We start from the raw sequence: 19,724 nt of genomic DNA on the forward strand, positions 1-19,724 counted from the left end.
CACTTCCTCGATCTCCCCAATAGTTTTGAAGAACTCAAATTAGACAATAGTTATTTGCATTAACATAAGAAGTTATGAGTTCCGACGCTAATTCTCCACGAATTCCAGCTGGGTTAGTACATTTTCTTTTTCATTCATTCCCTCTACTTTCAAATTATTTGGTTTTACTACTAATAAAGTACTTATAAGGTGATTATCTAAGGAAATTCATCCACTTATTAATTTAATTTTCTTTCCAGCATCACAAGGGAGGATACTGGTATCCACAAATGCATTTTCTTTCTCCTTGCCATGGTAGAATTGCTCCTACAAGTTAAATGTTCAACCTCGCAGGCATCTCTATTTGATATAGACTACGTCGTTGTTTTAATGTTAATTGCCAATTTATTCGATTATCCGGCCATTGTCAAGATACTGCAAGCATCCCACAATTCAGACCTCTATGGATTGATGAACATAATCAGCCTTTTTTGTGGAACTTTTTCCTTAATTCTATTAACATTCATCCTCGTTCCAAATTTTGGATGGTTTGCTCTCGCATGATGGGCATATGTTTTGTGACAACTATGGTTAAGTCCTATCCAACCTTGAAAAGACTTTGTACATGTACAACAAATGCAACTGACATGCTCTGTTATGTCATTCGCAAACTCAATGAGCTAAACATGAGATGCAAACATTAACATTGATCCTCTAACAGAAACATAATTTCAAAATATTTACCAAAATAATTTTTACCAAGGTTAAATAGTTTTTCATATACTTCGCCATGTATGTATATTTTTTCATATACTTCGCCATGTATGTATATTTGTAAGTATGTATGTTGTTATTCTGTCCTCGTATTTCTTGATAGTTTTGTGGAAAGCTCCTTCCTCCTTTTTCATTTTTGTTTTTTCAAAATCAACTGGGAAAAAAAATTCTTTGTTTTGTATCAAACTTGTTAATTTTAAGTGAATGCAAGTAAATTCAAGGCAAAACAAGCCTAAAATCAGTTTTCTTTCCAAATTTTATTATTGTTAAGAAGATGGGAAAAGTTTGAAACTGTTACGATAATTTAGGAAAATAGAAAGTTTCAAACCCAGTACACATGAATAGAAAACTCAACACCCTATCAATAGATATTGGATCATGTGCAAGCTTAGAATCTTTGATTGTGGGATGTTTTTGACATTTCAACTTGATTAGATATGATTATGTGGAAAGACATGTTTGGAGTGAGTGAGAGTGACAGCTTGTGTGTCTGTGTGTGTGCGCGTGAGAGAGAGAGAGAGAGAGAGAGAGAGAGAGAGAGAGAGAGAGAGAGAGAGAGGGGTTAACGACGGTGAAGGATCTAAGTATGGTTGGGTTGACAGTTGAAAGGAGACTGCCGGGCCATGCGGTTCTTATATTCTGTTTCTTTGCGGTTGAAATGACCAGAATGAGTGTTCGGTTGGGAGATATGGATGGTTTGTGATTTGTTTTGTAGGGTTGCATCAGAAAAAGGTAACTTTAGCATACGAAAACCCTCACATCCACAAATGAATAAAATAACTAAGGGTATTCAGCATGCATTTCACAACTGGTTAAAGGATTAAAATTAAGAAAAACTAACGAAAAGTAAAAAAAAACTTATCTTTTAACGAAAAGTTCAAAAAAGCTTCTCTTTTAACGAAAAGTCATTTTTATAGGTATAATGAATAATGTCAGTTAAAGGTAAAATTGAGGTTTTTTCGTTAAAAGTGAACAGTACCAGAAATGTTTAGTTAAAACTCTCTTAAAACTATTTCCGCATTGATCAACTCTCCAAAGAATCAAACATAAAACGACGGAACTAACTGAATGTAATTGATCAGCACAGTAACCAATTAATCAATCCAATGCTAATCCAATAATACAAAAAGTCACCAAACGCATACATTCATCTTAATTAGTAAAATCCCAATTTAACAAACCTAACAAATCAATTCAATCAAACCCCAAAATCACCCAAAAATCAAACATTTGGTTTTACCTTCTTATCCAAACCGGTGGATTGAAGAATACATGAATGACCACTTAGTAGTTCATCACCAATTTATCCCTTCATTCTCTAGTATAAATATCATTGTATAAACAAACGAAAAATTGTAGTTGCTAAACTCTACCAGTTCATGCTCTGGGCACGTCTTTCTAAATTCTAGCTTTTGATTTTGAGTATATGAAATAGAAAATTAAAAAAAAAAAAAAACTCTGTTGAAACTAATACAATGGCAGAAAACATTCAATTCTCTCACATTATTTTCGCTTGAAGAATACAGTATTGAATACTCTCTCCTTTAAAAATGGACAAGATTCAATATAACTTATATGGAGTGATTTCACTTCTACAAAAAATGCTCTTTTAATCACCAAGAATGTGCAGTTATACAATACTCTGCCCAAATCCCATGTATTTGAATTAGAGTTGTCAAAAATGAAATTGAGATTGTTTTCGTGGTCAAGCTGGAGGTAAATAGGTGTATAAAAGGTGAAATGTCCAAATACCTGGAATTTATGTTTCTTTAACGGAATGAGGTGAAGTAAGACCAAATGAGTTGAAAATAGCAGTTTTAGGGGTCAAAGTGAAACAAAACTAATTTCATGGGGTAAAATGAGACTAAATGACAGTTTCAAAGGGCAATTCAATTAATAAGCGTAAAACTTATTTTGTTGTTTAGCTTTTAGGTTGGTAATACTTTAATGAAGAAGGCTAAGTTTTACCATAAAATTAATTGACAATATAAAATACATACAACACACAAATTGGGTGACTTACAATATATAAGAAGTGATCCAATTCGATATAAGCACATACAAGATCTATTTATGAGTTCTCGACATGGGATTTAATACTAACAAAATATTAAATAAATAACGAATAAAGTCAATGATATATGTTTAGGTCTCGGTTCCAAAAAATAAATAAAAACAGGGTCACATTTGCCAAAATCTTAAATAAATCTTTACTATTAGAAATCAAGAACTTTAATTTGGGATAATGTTTAAAATATCAATATTGGTGGAAATACCGATATGTAAATTCGTGACAATATCGATGAATATATCGACATCAGTTGCTTTCGACAAAAGTGATGAAAATTTGCTAACAATGGTGAAATTTGAAATGAAACTTTAAAGGATGGCATATGAAACCACAATACAGAGAAGAGCATCTTCAAATGAGATGTCAAAATTGTCACATAGACAATAGTAAAAAATTGGTAGCAAACTCTCTTCAATTGAGCCTTCAGTTTCCATGTGGCATTGAGGCAATTGAACGTAAAGTCTTTTGCTATCAAATTTATTTAATAATTTTTTAATAGATGTGATGCAATATATAATAAATGTTTGTGTTTCAAGTATTTGATTGGTTGTATAATCAATTGAACCCCACAAAGAGATGAAAAAAACTACAGTATGACATTATTATTTAACATATTGGGTGGAGCAAAAAATTGTAAAAAATGTCAATTACCACATAAGTCATCTAATACCATTTTGATGTTTTAAATTTGACATTTCCTTTAAAGATGCTCTAAAATATTTGGTATAAAATTTAAGCAATATGTAACGTATTGAGGTTTTAGTCTATATTACGAATTCTATATATATTTTTTATAATCACATTATTACAAATATTTACAAAGTTGCTAGTTTTTGTATAATCAATCACATTATTATAAGTATAAAAAATAGAATTCGTCCAAATGAGTATTCTTTGTGGACTTTGTCGTAGGCAACGAGAAGATATCATGGAAAAAGAAACACACTAAAACTACTCAAAACTTTCAATGTCGAACATGTCGTAGGCAACGAGAAGATAGCGGTGGAAGTCTATTTATACAGAAAATGTTGTATCTACTTGCCTTTGCATTTAGTTACAAGCAAATTGTAAAACATAAGGGAAACAGTACATAATCTTGTTAACCTATCGACGATATTATGTGTAACATTTTTTTTTCGTTTTCAATTTTCAGATCCAAGTTATGGATCAAATAAATTTGGTTTTCAGATATTTTGTAACAAAACCTTCTCTCCCTCTTTTTTTTTTTTTTTAGGAAAATAACAAAACCTTCTCTCTTTGTGTAAACATTAACTGACCCTCTCAACATGTGGAAACGTAATTTCAAAAGATTAAACTTTTACCAAGGTTAAATTCGACTGTAGACCACACCTTTAAAAGCCCACTCTCCACAACCACTTCTCAAAAAAGTGAACCCTTGCCCTTATCAATTTTTTTCTTGGAAGTATTATGAATTTGTGGGCCCTTGACGAAACCATTAAATCCCATACTATAAAATGAAGGATTTGGATCCGTTGGATCGTAAAACGAGCAAGAAGAAATTAAAAGAGGGATTTGGATCCGTTCGATCGTAATGAGATGCAGGGTGGGCCCTTGACCAAACCATTAAATCCCATACTATAAGATTGGAACCTTGCGGACAAGCAAGAACAAAATTAAAAGAGGGATTTGGATCCGTTCGATCGTAATGAGATGCAGGGTGGGCCCTTGACCAAACAATTAAGGGCTGGTTTGGTATTGCTGTGCTTTGAAAAAAAAACTGTTGTGAGAATAAGCGGCTGTGCTGTGAGAATAAGCGGCTGTGAAATAAAGCAGCAAAGTGTTTGGTAAACTTTTTTGTAAAAGTGCTTTTGAAAAAAAAAAAACAATCTGATAGTGAGTCTTTTCATTAAAAGAGTACTGTAGCTCCATGTGCTTTGAAAAAAAACCAGTTTTCCAAAGCTGCAAATAGCAGCTTCAGTTTTTTTCTTTGATTTCAGCTTATTCTCACAACAGCTTTCAAAATAAGCCATTTTTTTTAGTTTACCAAACACCTAAAACCCTCACAGCTTTTTTTCATGGGTGTTTTTTTTTAAGCACCTCACTCCCAAACCACCCCTAAATCCCATACTATAAAATGGACATGGATCCTCTCCGGATCCAATGGTTCTAATCCATCAAATCCAATCATTCGGACTGTTGAAATTTGATATAACGGTTACAAATAGAGATCCATTTTAAAAGTTATAATAACTTTAACCGTTTAATTAAATTTCAACGACCTAAATGATTAGACTTGGTGAATTACGACCACTGGATCCAGAGAGAATCCATGTTCATTTTATAGTATGGGATTTAATGGTTTGGTCAAGGACCCACCCAACATCTCATTACGATCGAACAGATCCAAATCCCTCTTTTAATTTCTTCTTGCTCATTTTACGATCCAACGGATCCAAATCCCTCACTTAATTTCTTCTTGCTTGTCTGCAAGGTTCTAATTTCATCGTATATCATGCGGTCATAAATCATTTAGCTTTTATTATTTAAAATTAAACATAAATAGTAACTAACGAAAACTGACCGTACGATATACGATGAACAACTGAGATGTGGAGATACTACCAAGCAAATTCTTTTGGGCAGTTGACTTCATGTGTCATCCGATTCCAAGACAACCCTTAAAATCTATGAGAGATTATATTCACACACCCCAAATTACTTCTCACACATTTTTAATTTTTTTTAATATTTTATACACATCACTGACACTTGATAGAAAAATATTAAAAAATTAAAAAAGTGTGAGAGAAGTAATTTGGGGTGTATGAATATAATCTCCCAAAATCTAATTATCTTTCCCTTGATCTGAAGGGTGGACCCGAGGGAAGGCTGATGCCATCTCCAAGCGAAGGGTCTAGAAGGCCAGATGGCCGAAAATAGCCCGAAAATCGTTTCCAAACGAGGGCTAGGCCAGAGGCAGGGCCGGCCCTGAGGATAGTCGAGGTAGGCGGTTGCCTAGGGCCCCCAAGTTCGGGGGGCTCCCAAATTTTTTTATATAAAATATAAATAAAAAAACGTAAGAAATATCATAATTATTTTGTTGGTGCAGTGGAAACGGTTCCACTCCATTTTCATTGAGGTGGGCGTGTTCGAAACACCTTGTAGGCATTAGTTTTTGTTTTTTTTCAAATCTATGAAATTAAAGATTAAAATTAAAGATAAATTGATCTTTAAAAATTTTAAGATTACAAGAACCAAAATGAGTTAAAATAATTCAACAAATATTAATTTTGAATGAATTTAAAATTTTCAACTTTAGAAAAAACAAAAACAAAACCTCATGTTAGTGGGTGGTTTATGTTTAAATTCTTATTTATTTTCAAAAATATTTTAAATAAAAATTGTATAAATAGAAAAAACTTGAGTTTCTTAAATAAAAAACATATGAATGCCAACTGTAAAAAGCTAGAGAAATTAATGGCCTCAATTTGTCCAAATGCATTTTGTTTTTATTTTGCTTTTGAAAATAACCTTAAAAAATAACAAAAACCAGAATAATCATAACTTTGTGATCCTTTTTTGTAACATCTCACATCGCCTAGGGGAGTGATCCTTAAATGTATATTCTCATCCCTACCTAGCACGAGGCCTTTTGGGAGCTCACTGGCTTTGGGTTCCGTAGGAACTCCGAAGTTAAGCGAGAAGGGGGCTAGAGCACTCCCAGGATGGGTGACCCACTGGGAAGTTGCTCATGAGTTTCCAGAAACAAAACCGTGAGGGCGTGGTCGGGGCCCAAAGCGGACAATATTGTGCTACGGTGGTGGTGCGGGCCCGGGAAATGATCCACCCCGGGGCGGGATGTGACATTTTTCTTTCAACTTCCCAGTCTTTCTATTTATATTGAATGTTTAAGCAACCATCACTTAGTCCTGAATATTGTAATTTGAGGTAACCATAACGTTGAATTTAAATTTTCTTTTTCAATAATTTATTGTTAAACTAGGTTATTCTAATATTTGATTTGCTAGTGTGTGTTGATTTTAGAAAGAACACAAGAGAACCACTTGGCGTTGTTGAATTATTATATTCGTCAATCAAGTTTTATTGCTCTTCACTCTCAATATTAGTGCATTTGCGTCTAAAGACATGTGACATGGAATATTAAGTAATGTTAGTATATTTTTTTTCTTTTGATATTAATTTTTAATGATATTTGATGAAGAAATATACTTTTATGTAATTAGCGAATTTTTCCTACTACATACCAATATACAAAGAGTCGGAGGTCCGAGAACATTAGGGTTCCACTTTGAAGACTCGCCTAGGGCCCCCAAATTCTCAGGGCCGGCACTGGCCAGAGGGCTCGTGGGCCCCACAGAATCTAAAATGGCCAAAGGGCTAGAAGGCTGGCCAGAATTTTTTTTAAATGTGTCGAATTTCCTGTTGGTTATAACCAATAGGAATAATTTATATTATTTCAATAGTGTCGGTTATAACCGACACAAATAATGATTTAAATATTACGGCTAGACAGGAATATTTTGATTAATTACTATTTGTGTCGGTTATAATCGACACAAATAGTAATTTGAATTGAAATAGTGCCGGTTATAACTGACACGAATAGTATGAATTTTTTTTAATACAACGGCTAGCTGACTGCAGCTAGCTGTTTTATTCAATTTTTTTTTTAATTTAAACCTTTTTGTTTTCTATAAATATGGTGAAACTTTTTCAATTCTTCATTTCATCTACAATATTTCCTTCATCTGCAATATTTCTTTCAATTTTTCAATAATTTCCTTCAATATTTTGTAATTTGTCGTTTTTAAATTTAAGTTGTAATTTTTAAATATAAGTTGTAGTTTTTAAATTTAAGTTGTTGTAGTTTTTAAAATTAAATAATAAATTATGTTTGGCCCTATGGTCTTTTAGCCTTTGGTTGGAGACGATTTTTTGTGACATGGCTAAAACGAGCCATTTGGCCCTTGGTTGGAGATGAAGGCAAATATGACTTTATACTGTTAATTAAAATATTAATATCTTGGAGAATCAGAGGGGTAAAACGAACCCTCTAACCAGCCCTCAGTTGAAGATGGCCTTAAAATCCGGACTTCCATGAATCTATTTCCTTCCCTTGATATAAAGGCTTGGCCCGTAAAATCCTATCATCGATGTATGCCTTCACGTATATTACTTGGGTACTCACAAGTGGGTTCCCAATTTTCACTGACCATTGATATGGGTCAATTAAAAGAGAACACGTGTACTACTTTATATGTTTAAGCTATGCAGCCAAACACCCTGTTTATCCAATTACCTAGGCATCCAAACACCCCATAATCCCTGTTCACTTCCTCTTTGTTCCCAGGCTTATCCCTCATCGTCCTTGTCTTTTCCTATGCCATCACAGATTTGTATCAGTGCAGCGTCGTCACACTATACACGAAGAACAAAGATCCCCTCCCTTTCATGAATTCTTATGGACCTACTTCGATGGAGGAGAGAGGTTGAAGGAGGAAGCGGAAGCGGAAGCGGAAGCGGGGCCGACGGAGGAATACCGGTGAAGTTGACAGAGGAACGGCGGTGGGTTGACGGAGGAGAGAAGTTGGATGAGGACACGGGGTGAATCGACGGTGGAGGAGGACACGGGGTAGGTCTGCGGCGGAGGAACGAGGTGGGTCGAGGGAGGTGCTTGCTGGTTTGTCACTTGAAGGTTGGGGATTCTTCAACGAGAGAAAAGGATGGTGTTTGGTTAATAGAATAGTTTATGTTTGGGTATAGAACAAAGAACGCCATGTTTGGTGTTTGGATAGGTAAAAAGACAGGTGTCATCTTTATAGTGTACCACGTTGTGAGGTCAGTATACTTGATCCTGAGCAGTCAGGACCTAAGTATTGTCCTGCCTTCAGATACCAATGACAAGTGGGCCCTGCGGGACAGCTTAAAACCACCCCCCGGGTCCCAAAACATCATCGTCGCTTCCCGTCGCAACCCCCGCGTTTCCTAATCATTCTCGCTTCGCCGCTCCCCGCCCCGAACAACAACACCAACCATTCTCACTCCCCCCCCCCCCACCCGGGATTCACACCAGAAGTTATGGGTGATACTCTACGAACAGCAAACATCCTCGCGGCGCCACCCCCCTCACCCCCCCCGCCCCCCACCCGGCCGGGAACAACAACACCTGCTCTCAACTTTGCATTCACACCAGAAGTTATGGGTGATCCTCTACGAATCCCAGCTGGGTTATCACATGTTCTTATGCTTTTCTTTTACTTCCCTACCCCCCCGGCGGGAACAACAACACCTGCTCTCAACTTTGCATTCACACCAGAAGTTATGGGTGATCCTCTACGAATCCCAGCTGGGTTAGTACATTTTCTTTTGCCTTCCTTTTACTTATTAGTTATCATCCTTTTAGTTTTTTGCATCCATTTGCACGCCGCCGACCTCTCAGTCCGGTGAAAGTTTTCGTTTTCAATTTTCAGGTCCAAGTCACAGAAACGTAATTTCAAAATATTTACCAAGGTTACATAGTTTTTCATATACTTCACCATGTCTGTATGTAGGTAGGCCTAGGTATGTATGTATGGAAAAGGATCCCCTCCGGATCCATTACGTGGGGATCCTAGGGATCTCCACATCTTAGCCGTTCATTGTGTATCGTACGGTCATTTTCGTCAGGTACTATTTGTGCTTAATTTAAAATAATAAAAATCAAATGATTTATGACCGTATGATACACGATGAACGGCTGAGATATGATACACTATTTGTGCTTAATTTTGTCCCCGTATTTCTTGATAGTTTTGTGGAAAGCTCTTCTCTCCCTTTTCATTTTTGTTCTTTCAAAATCAGCTGAGAAAAAAGTTTTTCCGTTCTGTTTCGAATCCGTGGTAAATTTTGAGTGAGTGAAAGTAAATTCAAGGCAAAATAAGCTTAAAATATTTTTTTTTTCTTCCAACTTTTGTGGAATTGAATTAGTTCCTGTTTGAATATTATTTTGATTTAATATTTATGTGCAGTAAATAGAGGAGAAATATTTAGATATATAAAAGAAATGACGAATAAAAAAGAGTGAAGAAACAGGGGTTTTGTATAAGCTCATGTTCTGAATTAATTAGCTAGCAAATGAGTTTGTGTTGTGGCCAGATATTATAACGGTTATTGACCAAAAAAAAAAGAAGATATTATAACGGTTGATGTCATTAACTAATATGGAAGAAATTGCAAAATTAGGAATTCCGAGAGAGATTTTTCAGTATGATCGATACATGAGATGGTATATCAAGTGTTCTATATAAATGATTGGATATGTGAGATGAAAAGTTGATAACTTAAAAAATTAAATTTCCCACTATATATATATAAAAACACGTAGTATACCATCCATATTCCGATCACAATGAAAAATTACTTGAACCGCTGTTATCATTAGAATTATGCTAGAAAGATCATTTTTCTAATCATTAATTTCTATGTTGTTTATAATATAACAGCACTAGGGAGGGGTGTGGTCATTACAGTCCTCCACTGGCAGTACACAAATATATATTCTTTCTCCTGGGCATGCTGGGAGTCCTGTTGGGGGTGAAGCATGCGACCGGAGATTTGCCGTCTCCATTTGTCACAGACCACAATACTGTTGTGGTGTTGATTGTTGATTTATTTGCTTATGTGGGGGCATTGGCGACTGCCAAGATTCTCCAAGCTTCCAACAATGGAAATATGTATGAATTGATGAACAACATCAGCCTCTTGTTTGGAACTCTTGCGGTGATTCTGCTGGCGCTCCTCCTCGATCCAGGTTTCGGGTGGTTTACTCTTGCATGTTGGGTAGTATCTATTGCCATAATTGTGACCAAGTCCTACCAAAACCTAAGAAGACTCTGTACTGCAGCTGTTGGTTATGTCCGTGACAAAATGAAGGAGCTGATGATGAGAATGAGGGGCACCGAAGAACCCGAGAACCAGGACGGGATGCCTTAATACTCATGTCTACCACTTAAACATTGATTAATTAACTACTTGTTATTGCTTTTGTATTACTTGGTCAGCTATTACCGTTTCTATTAAAGGCAGTGATCTGTTTTGAATTAGAAACAGAGTTCCTGCATGTGTCTGTGAGAGCGAGAATGTGTAACGAGTCTTCTATTTGTTTTATGTTTATCTGTTCCTGGGTGGATTCCAGTTATGCTAGACAATCTACATTGAGTACTTTTATCAGTCAATCTCGTTGTGATTCTATTGGAAAAACCCTGCAAAACAGCGGTGTCCCCAGCCAAAGTAGAGTAGGGATGAAGGACCATGAATCTTTGGATTCCAGAGGGAAGAAGCCTCGAAGAAAATTGTTCAATCTTGAACTTCCAGCCGAGGAATGCCTCAGTGACGAAGACGAACCAGATGGAGGTTTGGGGTTGGGAACAGACAAATCTGGCTGTAACAATAATGCGTCGAGCTCTGATTTGCATTTGGTAAGAAGCAATGGTTTGACTGATCTGAATGAACCTATTCAGATGGACAAAGTGTCTGCTTCAACTTCTGTCGTTATGTCTGGCAATCACCTGAGCTCCAAAGAGGAGATAGAAAGGCAGGTCTTTTTCGATGATTTGCTTCTCAGTCCAACCACTGTTTTAATGAATGTTTCTGCTAGTTTCCCTTAAGAATTAAGTAGCTATAGTTGATAAACTTACAATTTGGAAACCCATTTGATAGAGAATTCATCAGCAACAATAATTAGCTAGTGGACATCAGCTTCCTCTTAAATATAATCTTTGTTACCAAAAAACTAATGGACTATCAAAACACAAACAAATTTGTACATGTCCCAACAACAAAAGGCTCCACCAACAACCAAGTCAAAAACTAATGGCTTGCCCCGTGAATTATCCTCCAATACTAATCTCTTCCCTTCATGTCTATTACCCTCACCTTCCTCGTTTGTTACCTCAATATCAACAGTAACATAGTTCACACTGCCCCGAGGGCTGATTCGTCAGATACTTCTTTAAGACATTTAATCAAACATATGGTGTGTGTATAAAGACTACCAAAAAGGGATGGAGGAAGTTTATTAAAAATCTGGGGATTCATTCATCAGATACGTCTTCGCGTGTGGGGGGCCGACGGCGCTTGGCTGGCGGCGGTGGCCTGCTAGTGGCCGCTGCTTCCAATGGCCAATGCCAGAAGGAGCTTCTGGCCTTTTTGTATCGAGTATGTCTGGAGGCTGGATTTTGGTTTAATTAATATATATATATATTTTTTAACTCAACGAAACGACGTCGTCCAACTTAAGCGAATTTTTCAAATTTTTATAACCAGCACCAAAAACGGCGTCATTTTTTGGCCTGGTTTTTTTTGTAATAATCGAAGTGAAGTGGACTTGTGGTGACTGTGTGTTGACTTTCGTTTTGGGCCTGGGAGTTTTATAAATTGTGGCAATGACATTGTGGGCTTCGGCCGGGCCTGGGAGTTTTACTGGTTTGCGGTATCGACGGTAGAATTCAGACCAGATCTTCATCTTCATCTTCATCTTCATTTTCATTTTTTTGGTAAAAGGGAAATTTTATTAAGGGAGTTTTAACGAAACACTTCCGGTACTGTTCACTTTTAACGAAAAACCACATTTTTACCTTTTCCTGATACTATTCACTACACATTTATTTGTCATTTTTCATTAAAACTAAAGTTTTTTTTTTTTTTTTTTTACTTTTCATCAGTTTTCCTTTTTATTAAACATCAAGACACAATAACAAACACCAAACACAAACTAACAAACCAACCTAAAGTCCAACTTACACTTATAAACAAACAAAAAATGGGCCTAAAACAAAAGTAAAGCAAAAAGAGAGCCCAACAACAGTAAGACCCAAAAACAAACACAGCAGCCACCATAAGCTTCCATTGCAATCTCTACCAATAGTTGGACCGATTCCCTGATCATCGTCGAATCACCTCTGCAGATGCCACCTCCAACCTCGATTTGCTACCTGAGCACATGAAAAAACAAGGGATAGTTGGCAACACCACGAGAGAAGCCAACTACCAGTATGAAGCTTGTGGAAATCCACGAGTGACACTGTCGGAATCGGCAGACAACAAGGAGAACGTTACCATCCCACGAGAGAAGTCAATTTGCGGTTATGGATATGGTTAATTTTCTTAGTTATGAGAATGGATATAGCATTTCAGTTCTCAAACCGAACCGTTACCATTCCTACTAGCCGGGTAACACCACCACTCACCCTCCACGCAATTACAGACTTTTCAATCTCCTGGTATTTTTTTCGGCAATTAATTCTATATATGTATTTTTGTCATTTAGTTTCAATCTCCCAATGTGTATCCAATTCTCCCAAATGAACCTTTATTTTACTTTGTTGTGTTAATTGGTCTTGTGTTGTTCGACTCTCTGTTAAGCAAAAATTTTTGTTTTGGACAAAGGTAATTTTCATTACCAAGAGAGCACAAAGACAACCAAAGGGGCCCAATTACACAGTAAACACAAAACAAAAAGGGAACCCCAAACACTAAACAAAAGCCCAACCTAAGAGAAGAGCCCAAAAACAAAAAAACAAAAACCCTAAAAGACTAGCTTCGGCTGCCGATGTCCACCGTCCAGCATCCCATGCCAGAGATCTCACCAAACACAGCCCCAAAGAAGAAAGCTCCATCTTCCTCCACCAAGCATCACACACATCAAAACCGCAGCCACCAAGGAAAGAAGCCAGCAGGAAAGAATTTTCCCCTAGCAACAAAGCCGAAAACGACATACAAGTGGAAGGTGGTGATGTGTACACCATATGAGTCGAAGCTCTGCACATCTTCTGAGAAAGCCGCAAAACGCAGGCGGAAGAGATGGTTGCAAAATCGAACATGTGTGAGAACGATGGATGACCGAAGAAAATGGAAAAGTCAGAAAATGACTAGGTTAGAGTCATGGAGGTGGAAAAACTTGAAGGAAAAGAAGAAAAATGAAGGTTGGAAGTGGGACTGTCAAATTGAGACCGAAGAAAGGTTAGATCGGAGGCCTTAGGGGATGGATTACCAAGAAAAACGGGTCGGAAAACATAGAGAAAGCCAATTGCATAGAGAAGGGAAGAGAGACAAAAGATGAAGAAGAAAAAGGAAGGCCACCGACCCTGGCCACTGCTAGGGCCAACGGTAGAGCTACATGAGGGAATTGGGAGCATTCACACACCGGTGAGAAAGTCTCTCACACAAAGAGAAGGTCTCTCATGCAGAGAAGACCTTTTCCCCTCCCATTTTTTAATTATATTTCTGTTAAGCAAATAGAACCCATATAATATAAGGATGAGGATCCTCTCCGGATCCTCACATTTTATCCGTTCAACATATATTGTGCGGTCAACGGTCGTTAGGTACTGTTTGTGTTAAATTAGATAAAAAAAAATTAAAATGATTTCTAACTGCACGATGTACGATGAACGGATAAGATGTGAGAGTCCAAATGAAATCCGAAATCCATAATATAGAGCTCCAATTTTGATTTTCTATCCAGTAATATAACTGTTTTTATTATTTATTTCTTTCAATCTGGTAGCTTCATCCAACAATTTGGTGAAGTGGATAGTTCTTGTTCCCTTAAATTTACTCAAACACTTAAAAAGTTTTAGTTGATATCAAGGGGTAAAAGATTTTTTATTTTTTTAATGGGTTGAAACGGATTATCCATGGGTTATCTGCATGTAAACCTGTTGATGGCTCGTTATTAATGGGTCCTTAACGGATGATCCGAAAACGACTCAATTAGTTATCGTGTTAACCCGAAACTCATTATTTTGGGATCATGTTAATGGATCGTATAAAAAATTGGCAAATCTACTGCCAATAGAACTGAATGTTGTTATTGCTTTTTTTAAGGTGAGACCTTAGGTGCGAACCTTGGTTTTGGATTGTTTTAAGCCATTGAATTTTTATCTAAATGGCTCACAATAAAAGAGTTCACACAAGTATAGTGCAGAACCGGGTCCTCCTCTCTCTACATTCACCCATCCACTTCTCTGTCTCTCCCATCTTTAACGTCACCCCATCCTCGTTTAGAATCTAGGATGGTTGTAGACATTTTACATGACTTCCACAATGTTTAGGATTTTTTGGATGTCGCTGGAGAGATTTACGAACTGCATATGTTAGTCTATGTATGGTTGGACAAAGATGTAAGTCTAGTGATAGTTTATGATAATAAAACTCTAAACCATAAACCCTAGTTATGGCCCAGAAACTACCACGTGGCAGTGAAGAATAAAAATATATATAATTTGAGAAAATTCAAATAAAATAGAAAAAAAAATTGAATAAATATTCCTGAAGTTGTTGTAGACCCGTTGCGGGGTGCTCATCGTTTTGATGGTAAAAAACTTGAGAAAAGTTGTATTAAATGACTCACAAGGGGTCATGTGGCACATATTAAATAAAATAATATATAAGGTCCAAAGTTCATATAAAATCATATAAAAAAAAAAATATATCCCGAAAGTTGTGACGAATTCCTTGAACCATGCTCGGCAAGAAATGAGCATAAAACCTTGATTGTGAGTTGATATCAATTAGGAGAAGTTTACGAATGTTATGTTAGTTACTTGGTGTTTGTCTTGTTACATGATATACTTCTACAAGTTCCATTATTTGTTGCTTAAATGCACCTCCTTGGCCAAATACAATGTTCATGACACCGGTTTGGTATATCGAACATACCGCATAGAAGATATCGTGTTCCCGGTCATATACCAATCAACAAAAATATTTTTCACATTTGTATATTATTTATTATGAATATTAATAATTTTCAACTCTTTTAAAGTTATTGTTCACGAGAGTTTATATGGTTTTAAACATTCAGAAGACGATGTAACCATCATTCAAAGCGTAAAGGCATCCATGACGACCGTCGGCAAATTTTTTTCACACTTTCACACTTGTAAATTAATTGTTATAGTGTGGTTCACAATGCAGATTAACTAAGCAAGACCACCTTTGAGAACAATGTATCCAAGTAAGTAATGACCACCCAATGCAAATTAACCAAGCATATAGTCACCCCTAGAATGTGTATGGTCCCCCAATGCAGATTAACCAAGTAGGATTATCCATGTACAACACTGCTACATGGTGCAATCTCATTATCACACGTCCTACATCATACATCAACCAACATGATTTGCATTGAAAGTACATGAATTATTAATTCTAAATGAAAAACTCATATTTAGTCACAAAACTTACAAGTTCTACAAAATAATTCTAATATGAACTAAAGTCTAATTAAGAAAAATCAAAGGAAGAAGAAGAAGCGAAGTAATGGAGAGTCTCGCCAACGCCATGATGATGTCAATCTCGTCAATGTATAATTAAAATAAAAACCCCCTTCTTCCCCTTTTATATGTTTTCTGTTGATTTTTCAATTTTCTTGTGCTATTTGGTTGTTGAAACGGAAAAATTCATTTTTTGTTCTTGTGTAAATTGCAGATTAGGATCTAGAAAATAGAGGGGATAAACAACATAGTGTTAGCAGCAGGGTAGGTGGATAAACAACATAGTGTTAGCAGTCTAGGGCAACTCCGAAAACAGAAGTGTTCAAAGCAAAATTCCAAAAACAAAATTCTCTTCTCACCCGTGATCAAGCCAAATAGTTTCCGACATGTATAGTCGACATTGTTGGTGGATCATGTTGCATTCGACTAATGTAAGCTGGATGGTTTTTTGAGGAGGTTGGTAAACTGTGATGCTAACCTATATATATTTTCCTACCTACCTCCAAACTACAACAACCAGCCTAACAACGACCACGAATTTTTGTTTCGTTTATAACAAGATTATCGATAGCGATAGTATGCGAAAGGTTAAAAACAAACAAAACAAACAAATACAACTGGCCACAACATTATCCTAATCATCATCACAAAATTACAACATTCAATTTAACTGAAACTACAACTAAAAAGTAAATAAATAATAACTAGGATGAAGATCAACATATCGATCAATCAATCTCAAGTTGTCAGCATACACCTATCCCATTGCTAATACTTCCCGGCGATACATTCAATTGTTTTAAGTCTAGACGAAGTCTGTCAATCAACCAATATACTTCGTCGGATTTAGGGTGTAATTTATCAAAAACTGTAAACTCACGGACCTTGTCGTCCACCTTGATGGAACTAGCCCCTGGAGGCTTCTGGACTCCGGTGCGCCTCATTTGGAGCCTCGCATTGGCAACATGTGCACAAGCACATAAGACCCCAATGAAGGTCAATTTATCAGGCAAAACCCCGGCTTTTACCATTGAGAGATTAATAGCTCAAGCGCCTTCTCACCATGCCTGTGCATGGCTAACCCTTGAAGCGTGGCATTCCAAGACACCGAAATTTTTTTCGCTATCCCGTGAAAGACTCTAGATGCTTCATCCAACACATCACACTTGGCATACATATCAAGCAAAGCATTTGACACGGGAATACTACACTTGCATCAAGTCCTCTCCATAAAGGCATATATTATTAAGCTTATATATATGTCAGTGTATGATCTGCTCTTTATTTCTTGTCATCTCTGAAGCTCTCGATCTGCCATCAAAAGTTCATCAATGGAAGCTTGTTTTTGCTCTTCACCAAAACTGTTACTTCTCCCAACAGAAATTACACTCAATTTCAATCCAAAAGAGTTGGCATTTCCATCTTCAATAACATGTAAGTTGTTCTATTGCTTTTCTGTTTCAAACGGGGAAAGATTCCTTGCTCTTCTTCTGTCGAATGATAAGTAGCCGCGGGGAGTCATCTATGCCGTCCAACGATGATCACAAACCTTCCATTGATGCCGATTGGCGATCATTCGAGTAAAACTGGTAGCTGCAGAGAAATCAAGGCCGAAAGAGCCCACTTCAGCTTCCTCACTTGTTGATCTTCACTGTGGTGGATCAACCTAATCTCATCACTGTTGGTGACAAATGGGCTCACACAATCCACAAGTCCGTAAAGGGCTGCCTACTCCTTGCAACCGAAAAGCTCGGCGGGGTCCACATTTTCAAGCGGACGATCATTTGGGTGTTGTCCACCGGACCTTTGGGCCCATCCGGCATCATTCTCAACCGGCCCTCCCTCATGTCGATCAAGGAAACTCGATCGACCGCTCTAGACATGGCAGGCACGTTCTCGGACCGGCTGTTGTTCTTGGGCGGGCTGTTGGAGGAGGGGCTGTTCTTGTTAAGGCCCAAAAGGGGTGATGATGCGGTTGGGAGGAGTGGAGTTTTTGATGAGGTGATGAAGGGGTTGTATTATGGGACAAAGGAAGGTGTGGGGTGTGCAACTGAAATAGTGAAGAGGGATATTGTGGGTGGGAGAAAGGGCAATTGAAGAATGAAATTAAAGTTGGTTATTGGACTGTGGCAGCTTGTAGCCCAAGTGTGATTGATCTGAGGAGCCCGGTGAAATCCGTTTGCAGTCGTCGGATACTAGAATTTGTGTTCGGATGTACGATTTGTCATTCGTTTTTAGAATGCTATTATCACTCACTCACGTATGTAATAATCGTGTACGTATTTGACAATTTGTTGAGTAAAAAGAAATGTGAGTCTTATTATAGATCTCACACAATTATCTATTGAAAATTGTAAATTGTCATACCAGGTCTTATATAATCAAATATTTATATAAATCTAGAAATAATGATTAAACTTTTTGAATGGCGCACTTTCAATGTGACTTTTGTGATGAAAAAGTTGTTAACTAAACTTTCGTGGTGAGCTCTGTTATCAATTAGTATCTAAATGTTAATGCCCGTTAGTTTCCATTAAATAAGCACATGTGAGTCTCATGTGAAGAGGTTAGAGTTGTCCAATCAAACCAAATTAAGAAACCTAAGACATCTGTCTTTTGATTTGTGATGATTGTGCGGAGATATGGAGTACCTTTTTCTTCTCTCCTCCACCCTACATGGATCATGTGGCAACAAATTGCATCCCTTGCTTTTGGTCGCTTTTTATGGCGTTTTCATGTTGCTTGTCATTTTTTCCTGGGTGAGATAAGTTCCCTGGTATATGCTTGCTTCTTCTCTTGCGACGAAAAAATATATATATATATATATATATATATATATATATATATATATATATATATATTCACGCCTCACATGTTGTTTATTTAACATAAGACTAACGGAAGCTTAAGCTTGGACCTTAATTGCTTACATGGCTCATTACGAGAGTCACATTGAAAGTGTCGTATAACCACATAAACCACCAAAAAATTTGGCCAAAAATAAGTACTATTATTTCATTTTGATAAATATTGCTTGACAAATGTTTGTACTGGTAGTATATATATATTTTTTGTTTTAATTGTGTGGCTTGGCTTTAGTTTTTCTTTTTTGATTTCTCAAAACTTTTTTTGTCAACCTAATGCGCCCCCGCATTCAAATTTTTTCATTTTTTCTTATTTAAATTAAAATAGTAATTCAAACTCTTTTTTGTTTTTTTAACATACGATATTGTCTACACTAAAAGGAGGGGAGGTGAGATTAGTCTCACAATGGACTAAAATCATATTATTCAAAATTGTCTTTGACGAAAATCAAACCTATGACATCTCTCACTTACAAGTGAGGAAAAATATCAGTACACTGTAGTACTAAGTGGTAAAATAAAAATATATTTGAATATCAAGAATTAAAACAAATTAATTTTCCCAAAAAAGATTGGGAAAAGGATCCCCTTCAGTTCCATTATGCGAGGATTCTAGGAATCCTTCCATCTCAGTCGTCCATTGTATATTATGCGATCATTTTTTATCAGATAGTATTTGTGTTTAATTTAAAATAATAAAAGTCAATTGATTTATGATGTAACGATATACGATGAGCGGTTGAGATGTGAAGATAGAATCCTCACATGATGGATCCACAGAGGATCCTTTTCTGCGCG

At 36.6% G+C, this 19,724-nt stretch overlaps 1 protein-coding gene, 1 long non-coding RNA gene and 1 pseudogene across 4 annotated transcripts; all 3 read left to right on the forward strand.

Annotated features, from left to right (window-relative positions):
- On the forward strand, positions 1-741 carry LOC126582189 (uncharacterized). Its single transcript, XR_007609304.1, has 2 exons — positions 1-112; positions 240-741. It is a non-coding gene; the product is annotated as an uncharacterized LOC126582189 (long non-coding RNA).
- Positions 742-8,175: 7,434 nt separating this feature from the next.
- Positions 8,176-11,019, forward strand: LOC126582179 (uncharacterized). Of its 3 annotated transcripts, XM_050246207.1 has the most exons (3): positions 8,176-9,156; positions 9,277-9,316; positions 10,288-11,019. In XM_050246207.1, exons 1-3 carry the CDS (start codon positions 9,042-9,044, stop codon positions 10,775-10,777), a joined length of 645 nt encoding a protein of 214 aa, XP_050102164.1. In that variant the 5' UTR covers positions 8,176-9,041; the 3' UTR covers positions 10,778-11,019. The 3 variants fall into 3 exon arrangements, with proteins under 3 accessions (XP_050102164.1, XP_050102163.1, XP_050102165.1); XM_050246206.1 differs by lacking the exon at positions 9,277-9,316; XM_050246208.1 differs by lacking the exon at positions 9,277-9,316 and having other exon boundaries at positions 8,176-9,033.
- A 5,994-nt stretch (positions 11,020-17,013) lies between these two features.
- Positions 17,014-19,724, forward strand: part of LOC126582535 (uncharacterized) — a 3,187-nt pseudogene continuing 476 nt past the window's right edge.

The sequence above is a fragment of the Malus sylvestris genome, chromosome 9 (assembly GCF_916048215.2).
Source record: "Malus sylvestris chromosome 9, drMalSylv7.2, whole genome shotgun sequence".
Taxonomy (NCBI): Eukaryota; Viridiplantae; Streptophyta; class Magnoliopsida; order Rosales; family Rosaceae; genus Malus; species Malus sylvestris.